A 9,904-nucleotide genomic window follows, 5' to 3' on the forward strand; every position below is an offset into this window, starting at 1 on the left:
ATATACATAGATAGATAGATAATATATTACAAGCATAGCATAGTTGTAACCATATCACTGGTTAGGTCAGGAGTATAGATAGTTGCTTCACTTGAGTCTTCAGGTAGTATTATCTAGATACATAGATAGATAAATATCACTTGTTATGGTTAAATATGCAATTATAAGGATAAACAGTTATATACATATATTACCTTCATATGCTCAGAGAAAGCTGCTAGAACAAACTTATGAACTCTGAAGGCAGCACCAGCGCAGTACCAAACAGTATCATATCCTGGTACCATAGATTACTATGAATAAATGGTCACGTCTCTTATTTATTCTCAACTCATCAAAAATTCATTATAAAAGTTATTAAATGTTAAAATTAGAAGGAATCAATATACCTAGATTTTAAAATAAAATTCAAGGAAAATATTCTTATTACAAATCATGTCCCAAATAAATTCATTTCAGTGAATAATACTATGTTGCTATCTTTGAAAACAAAGGAAATATCATTTTCATAAGGGAAGCCTAGAGAAGGCAAATTAGTTTTCTGTCAGTTTAAAAATACATGTTTAGTTTTAATACTATAAGTATACATTTCTAGCTAAGTAATCCATGCCTGTGCCAGTCTGAAGGGCGTGCTTGAGGGCTGCTTGGAACCATGCGGGGTGCTGCGCATTCGCCTTCAGAGTGCACATGGGTACCACAGGGATCTCAGTCTAAATTATAATATTTGGTCTGTAATTTTAGAGATAAAAATAAGCAATAAGAAGCAAACAGGAATGTTGATTAAAGTTTAGCTAACCTGGATAACCTCTTGAGGACAGGGACCACCTTGAGTTATTTTTTTATATATCTTAGAACAAAAAGTTAACGATAACGCTGAATAACGTTTTTCAGACACTCTTATTCTGGAAGTCGTAACTGTAAACTGTTTTGAGTTTCGCCTATTTTGGGCCAAGGCCACAATCTAAATTTGGCATCAAAATGACAGACCCGTAAAAATTAAGAACTCAATAAAAAATAGGGCCTTTATGTCTCAATGTTTTGTGGGTCTGCCTTTTATTAAGCCAAATAGTAGAGATGTCTATACAAAGCCTTGACATGCCTGCCTCATCACATCAAAAACTCCAAACATTATGAGGCCCATCTCAAGATTTCAAGTACTTAAATATGTTTTTTATACCCAGACAGAAACACACCCTGTTACTTTTACAGAAAATAAACATCTCATATTAACTGTAGTTGAAAATTGGTAACCTCTACAATATGAGCATCCTCCAGGGTGATATCTTGTTCCTCATTATCAACAACGGTTACATTTTTAAGCACGTTTCTGGTTACCTCAGGACCTACAAAAAATTAAATAATGCTTTTTTCTCTCTCAATTTTGATCTCATTTTCAACAAATATCATAATAGTTTTTAATAAAATATCTTCAGCTAAAGAAAATCTATTCCCCAAGTCAATGAAACATAAGCCACCCTGTTGTAAAATACAATGCTTTAGAACTCTACAAAAATATTAAATGACTTATACTTTAGAAAGCTTAAAGTTACAGACTAATATGTACAATTTCTCATACTGGTTGCCTCGCCCCTACACTCTATAGGAGGGCAGGATAGGTCAGGAAAAAAGCTTGAAACATAAAGCTTCCCTGAAAAGTACAACCAATTTCGAACCAGCATTAACCGAGATCTTTGGTTTCAGACAGAAAAATTCTTACTACTTTAATATCATAGGATATAAAAGATATGACTAGTTAGCTTTATCAAACCAAACTTAAACAATGCCTATTTCATTACAATAGTGAATTCCCGTATATTTTCAATTCTAAGATGGCTGTATTACCTGCAACTGGCAGAGAAACACTAATATTAGTGGGGAGAACAAAAGTGTTGTCACTGGACACCTCTACAATATTCTTGACAACTTCATGTTCCTGCTCAACACTTGTCTCGTCCACCTCTACTGTGCTAAGTATCTCAGCTGGGGTTGTAGTCGGCATTTTTGTACACACAAAAAAATTCACAAAATCTCACAAACTACCTAATAACTTCACTTTTCCATTTTTATATTTTTCTATAATAGATATTAATTTAATAAAGATAACCTAATAACAATTTATCACAAATTAAATTACAAATATATAAATCATTAATTTTCTCCATTAGTGCATTGCAAGCTATTTAGTTTAACTAGAAAAAAGACAAGAGTAAAATTTGATTCAAGTCTCATTAACAAAAATTTTCTATCTTTTGTGTCAATATCATTTTTACAGAAAAAAAATCATATTATAAATTTTCTATGTACTAATTTTGTTAGATTAGGCCAGTTCTAATTCTTCACCAAGCATAGGTAGAACTTCCTCCTCCTAAAAGTTTTGTCATGATAAAAATAAATCAAAATATTTAAGGTCCTTCAAACCAATTGCTAAAATCTTCTGTATATTTTTGTTCACGTCCATTTAACGATGATTTCTGTACGATTGTTGATATCAATTCAATTGTGTTATTATTGAGGATTGTACATTGAAACATTCATTATGTTAGCAATATGATTATCATTTTAATTAACGAACACGTAAAACCTTGAATCTTTATTATTTTAGATTTTTTTAGCTTGTTATTGGTACGCTAGTTATAAACAAATAAGCTGTCTCAATCTAAGTAAATGAAGTTTAATATTCTGTTATTTTTTCAACATGACAAAGTTCCTTAATATGCAATGGATCAGTGACCAAGGTTGCCAGGAGAGTGCCTGCTCCCGCAGCTGCTCGGTGTCTAATGCTGGTAGATCTGGCTATTAGTACTGGAGTGTCCTGCTGGAGGAGTACACTTGGATCTGGCTGAAGGATGCATGCATCAGGTATAGGTGTGCTTAGCTTATGTACTTTTTTCCTAAAATATGTTTGTATTAAACAGAAAACAGTAAAATTGTCATAATGTCAATGTATCATAATTGACTCATTCTTGTTAAACATAGTAAATAATTTTACCATTTCAAAATAGCTTAAATTCTAAATTTTTATTGGTATATTTGATTCATAAGTCTTATTATAATTTAACTTTAATTAACAGGAAAAGAAAAATTACCTGTGAAGTTTTAAAGTGTCTCTGGTTTTCACTTGGGATTTGCAAATCTAAACAAATTTTCATTCCATTAATAGGGTTTGACTAGATAGAAAATAGGAGCGTAGATGAACAATAAATGAAACGATAAAGTCTTCTTAACCCCCCCCCCCCCTCTGAAAACAAAAACAAAAGGTTTGAAAAATATTTGATATCAATGATATTTTTACCTCACATTCAAATCCTCTGAAGGTACTGTGTGTCGTCATATGATTGGTTAAAAATTTCTTATACGCAAACCTAAATATTCGTATTTATATAATTTAGACCTAAAGAAAGTATTTAATCTTGTTTTTAGCTTTAAAATTAAGGGCGAATTTTAGGAATTCTTGGTTCTTATCCTCCTATTATAGTAGCTTTTTGTCTCTCACAAGGATCTTGCTAACCGCTTAAACAATATGGCTTTACAATGTAGCTTTTTATAGATCCTAAGAAAAGTTAATAACTATTTTTGTGTGTGCGGGGGGGGGGGGGGTACCACAACCTTCCCAAGAGAAATCGCCATAGAAAGAAATGAAAACCCTCCAAACTTTTTTTCACTTATTCTTTTTAACACTAAAATTTAAAATGCATTGGGGTGGCTCGATTTCCTTCCTTCTCCCCCACATCAAGTACCCCTAGAGGCCTCCTGGGGCTAAGCCACTAGTTATCATTTATAAATATAGTGAAAATTACCTATTTCCACAAATATGGCAGACATGAGGTTTCTCAGATTCTGTATAATGCATCTTCATATGGTTCCTCAATGACTTCTTTACGGGGAATGCTTTACCACATTTCTAAAGAAAACATTTTAATAAAAAGTACAAAAACAAGATAATATTAAAAGGGAGTTATATTGGACCTAAAGGAAAAATAATTTAATTCTTAATTTTATGCTAATGAAATAAATAATAAAATGACAGTGTTTTGTTTATTTATCATCATTGTATTTTATAATTATATAATATATTATTATTCAACTGTTAAAAAAAAAAAAAATAAAGAAAATCCAATTTTGGACTAAGGGATCAGTTAGTTTTTAAACAATTATTATTATAAAATAATAATAAGGTTTCAAATAATGAAAGACAAGAGAATTTATTTGAGAAAAAAAAAGAACACAAAACTACGCAATCTAGGTAGTAGGTCATGTAATTGAAATCTATTAAAAATCGCTTTTCTCATATTGAAAAGATCGAACCTTAAATAAAAGTCAATAAAACATAAAAATAGCATTACGGACTGAAGAACTCATAGAATAACTCCACAAATAAAAATTTAGTAAAACTTGCCTCGCAACTCCAGTCAAGTGAACCCATATGTAGCTTCATGTGATGGTCTAAGTCAGCTGATCTCTTGAATGATTTACCACATACATTGCAAGGATATGGACGCACGTCAGAATGAGAATACATCACGTGACACCTTCAATTAATCAAAGTAAGTTTTTTTTATCAAAACTTATATCATAGAATGTTAAAGTAAATAAATAGAGGGAGCACAAACTATTTGTAACGGGTTGAAATCACCGTCGGACATATAAACACAGCAGTATTCCACCAAAAGAACAGAAATCAATTTGCTAGCAAACGAAAAAAGTTCTCCACTACTTGAGCCAGGTAGTTGACTGGATTTTAAATCTATACTTATACATCTATTGATAGAATGATAGTTAATCATAAAATTTTGAAAATGGGATACAGAGATAGATAAAGTTCGAAACCTCTTTTTCAGGAATCTTAGTTAGACACCGTTAAATTGGTTGAAAACTTTACACCTTTAATAAATAGGTAAATTGTTAGCTTTACTGAACAAACATACCTGAGGCCATTAAAATTTTTGAGAGCAATGCCACAGATGTGACATACAAAATTTGTTGTCCCGCACTTTGTTTGCATATGATACTGGAAGGTACTGAACACACTGAAACTTTTATTACACTCAACACATTTCCTAAAATAAAGCAACATGTGAGCGACTGAAAATTACTTATATTCTTTTAAGTAACAAACATTTTAAAACTAGATTATTTTACCTATGCACCGGCAGTGTTTTCCCATTACATTTCTGCATGTGGTAGGCAAAATAGATAGAACTCTTCTGTTTCTTGCAAACATTTCTCTTACAAGTTGGACAGTTAAACCCTCCAATATCCTCATCATATTGAGATCCGTGTTCTGGATAGTTTTGCTGACCAGGATGGGTTATTCTAAATAAAATCAGAGATAATGACATTCTTTTAAAGTAGAGTAGCTGTTCTCCATAACATCTGGTCAAAATTTATTCACACAAGTCTTTTAAAAGTTCTGAAGGTTTATTAGGTCTATGAAAAAATTCCATGGAGAAAATCTAAAAGAGTTAGTTATTGATTTATAAAATTATTAATTCTCACCTGAAATGTTCTCTAAGTTCTTCCTCTAATTTGAAAACCGAATAGCAGATATGACAGGGATAAAGGATGGAATAAACTTCCCCAAATAATGCCTCGCAGATCCATTTAGACCTATCACTGTTGACCTATAAAAGATGCAACAATAAGATTTTTATTTATAAAAAAAAACAATTTTATTACAAAATTGGCTAAAATTAATAGAAATGACGAAAACCTATTGTAGCAAACCGAAGGGAAAAAGTACTGCTTAGTAATTAAATAAAAAATCACAGATATAAAACATAGTGTCAAACGCTCTTCTCAAGTCACAATATTGCATGTAATAATCACCAGCTTTATCTAAGCTATGTTGTATATTATTAGATACATGAGCTCTTCACATGCACAATTTAAAAAAAATATATCTTGCCTTAAGAGGTTTGAAGACGACACCCCAAGGATCCACTAAGTCATCATTGGTGTCTTCATCAACGTCTTCTTCATCGTCAATGGGGATAGCACCCTAGACACATAATAGATAAAGATAGAAGTCCCCTGCTTTATCAATATAAAAAAAAATAAAAAAAAATTGGATAAAATTCAATATAGAATGAGATTTATACATGATTGTAGGAAAAAAAAGGTAAATTCCACATCAGAAAATATATTTTGCAAACAACATTTCCACCACCCAAAACAGTAGTTCCTTCCAAATATTGCCTTCTCCTCTATAATGATATAATTCATAATCTTATTTTATAACAATTAAAAAAAAATTTCATTCAAATTCTGGCCACATGATTATGGAAAGATCACTTAATCTAAATCTAACCTGTTCTTGAACATTGCATCTGCTGAGATGATAGATAAAATAGACAACACTCTTATTTGTTTTATAAACTTTACAGTTCATACAGGTATACAGTTTTGTTTCTGGATCATAAGAAGTACCATGCTCTATTCTACCTGATAAAGATTCACAATTTTCTAAAAAAAACTATAAAATTTCTATCCTAAGATAAAAGAATACAAAATTTACTTTTTTTATGAAAGTCAGGGATTCAAATATAAAACAAAATTAATCTTTCACAAATGAATAAAAATTGTCGGGGGCAGGGTGAAATAAATTATTGTGCTTTATTGGAATCCTATCATTTTACAACAAACTGGTTGCAACTAAAGTTAATTTAGACATTCTCCAAAGAAAACCTCTGCCCACTTACAACTAAATAACATAAAATTCAATTTGTTATACTATCTAATAGTCTACCTTCATGAGAAGAGGTAACATGGTTAAATAAGGAATCTTCAGAATCAAATGCTTGATAACATTTCCTTAAAAAATTACATATATATATTTTTGGTACATTTGTATTTAAAGTAACATTACAAAGTAGACCTAAATTTAGTAAAAGATAAATGCGCAGATCTATATTTTTCCTACTTTTAGAAAAAGAAGATCTTAATGGACAAGATGATGACTCTAATAATGTATCTACTGAAGAAAATAAGCTGCAAGAGCTTAGATTTATCAAAACTATAGCCAGCTGCCAATACATGGAGAATCAGCAGCTGCCAAGATTAATATGTCGTTAATGCAATGTTGTCAGTTTAATGTTTTATTGATGATGCATGACTGGATCTAATTGGATGATTGTTTCAGAGTAAACACCGAACAATCATGTTATTCCGACACTTCTTTATGATGCGTATTGGTAAAGCAGCTCTGGATAGGAATCCGGGTCTGATATTTGATGTAGCTTTATAAGGCATGTAAAAAATTATCCACTTCTATATTTGTTTGTATTACATCTCTTTACAATAACATTACAGACCAAACTAGAACAACATCATGAACAAGATGATAATCTGAATCAACTTACCTACAACCCCAGACAGCCTCACATATTCTTCCAAGCAAAATTCTAAACAAATAGGAACATGTTTTATTTTTAAGATTTCATCATTATTTATATAAAAATATTTTAAACTAAAATACAATAATAGCTTACCTCGACATTTCTTTTAACTTTGGTTTGTCCATCACATATAGAAAGTCCATTTCCTAAAAAAAACCAAGTAACTGGATGTGTGTCTGCCTTCACCATAACTCACCCAAGAAAATTCGCCCAAACCAAAAAATTGTCCCCCACCCTTAAAAATAAAAAAATAATAAAATTGAAAGTGATTGGATGGGTTCAACTATCTTGCACCGCTCCTTAGGTGTGTAGCCACTAGTTATTACTATGCAGATAAAATTTTTATTCACATATGGAAAATTCATATGGAAAGCTTACCCTAGTGTTTTTCTTTTCCATAGGAGAAGGTTTTGTCACCTTTTCTTCTACATCTTCCAGTCTCAATAATTCATTAGCCTAAAATATAACAAGAAAAAAAATAATCTTCAAACTTTTTAGAGATCAATGCTTTAAAAAATATGCCAGGTCGTCCTAAGAATCACCATCTCAACTAACGACAGGCCAATAGGAATATTCTATTTACTAAGTATATTTGTGATAACTTTTATTTAATAGATTCTTCCAATTTTTAACATTTACAAAACAGCCTGCTTTATTGCTTCAAGATCCATGTCAGATCTATATAGGAAATAAATGTCTATATATGAGCTCAAGTTTTCCAAGGAATAAATGTTTAAAACTCATAGTGCTCCAAAAATCCATAATAAACTCCCATTGACCAGAACGATAAGACCCTTTATTTTACTGCTTGAAGAATAAATTCTTTTTTTTTATTTCATGTTGCAATTTGAATTATATTGAAGTATTAAATTTATATTCATAAAACAGAAAATTTAAATTTATAATATAGTAAATAAAAGAAAACTTAGTTTTAAAATAATTTGATACTAGCGATACGTGCGTAATGTGGTCAGATATTGAACTAAAATTTAACAGTTACCTAAACATTTTAACCTTTCAGGACGATAATTTGAAATAAAAAATATTAGGATCCTAAAATATTTTAAAGAAAGAGGAAATACTTTAATACTTTAAATAGGGATAGGACAATGGAAGAAAAAGATTAATATTTAATCTAGCTAATAGCGGAATAATTTTAGAACGCCACCTCTAGTAATACATATAATCGTTGACCTGCACAGCAATTAACCAGGGAGAATGTTAAACAATTAAGGAGGGCGGGCCTTCCCAATTTGAAATGTGTTTGTGTGAGAGGGGGGGATGGGAGTGTCGACAACCCCCTATAGCAAGCCACTGTTTAATTATAATGTATAATAAACTAAACATTTAAGGCACTTTTTCTTGACCTTTACTGTCAGAGCTATCATTTATGAACGGGCGGACAGGACAGGCCACAGTTATAAAATGGATGCGCTATTGAAAAATCCACCAACCTTGACATCATCCACTCCACAGAATTTATAGTGTTTGACAAACCAGACTAGATGTTTCAGCTCCAGAGTTTCTTCACATTTTCTACATTTGAACTTATTCTTACTGAGGATCATACTGTTCTGATTTGGCATTCCCTAAACATTGAAATAAAAATAAATTTCTCGTATTCATTCGAATCCGGTGGATAGGAACCGGTTCTCATCCATACGAAAAAACTATGTCTAGCATCGTATTATATACAGCTTTCTACGAATATAAAAATGTACAATCAAAAGATTAAAACCAGTTTTTTTAGCCGGTGCCTTCGGCACCACGGGGCTAAAAAAAACTAGTTTTAATCTTTTATTTGTACATTCTATATCCGCGGAAAGCCGTTTATAATACGATGCGAGAAATAACTATTCTTACTTAATTCAAAGGTTTCTATTTAAAAATCACCTCCTCTCCCCCTCTCTTTGTTCAATAGAAAAAGAAAAAAAACTTCATTTTTGTATTTTTAATTCGCCTCAATATCTAATAACTACCTTTATATCAGTATTATGAAAAGCAGTTTTATGATCCTTCATTTTATCTCTGTCATCAAAAACCTAAAATTTATGTTTAAACAATACGAAATCTGATTTTGAAATTATATGACACAGAGGGGAGGGGTGGTTATTTTTATTGGGAAAGGTATAACTAAAACTTCATAATCAAATAATCAACATTCTTATCAACTTACAAGTGATATTCTCTATAAAAAAAAATTTGGCTGTCAAGATTTAGACATAAAAATATATTGTGATAGAATAATGGTTTCATAATGTATCATTTATTAAGTACAGTTAAAACATTCCTTGAAGCACATAGGACACACAGTTATAATCTTCACTTTCGAGGCAAACTCGTCATTATCAAACAAATCAAAAGCGAGGGATCTAGACAGGATACCCCTATCCTTCCTACACACAGCATAGGTCACTTGAGATTCCTGCACCAAATATCAACTTTTCTTATTCATATAGGACAGATTAATATGACTTACGGACAAAGTTCGTAAAATAAAGAGATGGGTA

At 31.2% G+C, this 9,904-nt stretch overlaps 2 protein-coding genes across 2 annotated transcripts; both read right to left on the reverse strand.

Moving 5' to 3' along the window:
* Positions 1-3: 3 nt before the first annotated feature.
* Positions 4-2,084, reverse strand: LOC145317815 (uncharacterized). The gene is made up of 5 exons (XM_080159088.1): positions 1,843-2,084; positions 1,252-1,343; positions 611-710; positions 195-277; positions 4-113 (listed from the first exon to the last, which is right to left on the reverse strand). Exons 1-5 carry the CDS (start codon positions 1,997-1,999, stop codon positions 27-29), a joined length of 519 nt encoding a protein of 172 aa, XP_080015214.1. The 5' UTR covers positions 2,000-2,084; the 3' UTR covers positions 4-26.
* A 149-nt stretch (positions 2,085-2,233) lies between these two features.
* LOC145317782 (uncharacterized) lies at positions 2,234-9,837 on the reverse strand. Its single transcript, XM_080159054.1, has 18 exons — positions 9,684-9,837; positions 9,374-9,435; positions 8,849-8,983; positions 7,773-7,850; positions 7,488-7,540; positions 7,359-7,400; positions 6,746-6,810; positions 6,308-6,441; positions 5,906-5,998; positions 5,497-5,621; positions 5,140-5,313; positions 4,926-5,057; positions 4,397-4,529; positions 3,798-3,901; positions 3,293-3,362; positions 3,087-3,133; positions 2,706-2,891; positions 2,234-2,363 (listed from the first exon to the last, which is right to left on the reverse strand). The coding sequence occupies exons 1-18, from the start codon at positions 9,694-9,696 to the stop codon at positions 2,318-2,320; spliced, it is 1,692 nt and encodes a 563-aa protein (XP_080015180.1). The 5' UTR covers positions 9,697-9,837; the 3' UTR covers positions 2,234-2,317.
* Positions 9,838-9,904: the final 67 nt, after the last annotated feature.

Source organism: Acartia tonsa, chromosome 1 (assembly GCF_053477335.1).
Source record: "Acartia tonsa isolate MP-2025a chromosome 1, ASM5347733v1, whole genome shotgun sequence".
Taxonomy (NCBI): domain Eukaryota; kingdom Metazoa; phylum Arthropoda; class Copepoda; order Calanoida; family Acartiidae; genus Acartia; species Acartia tonsa.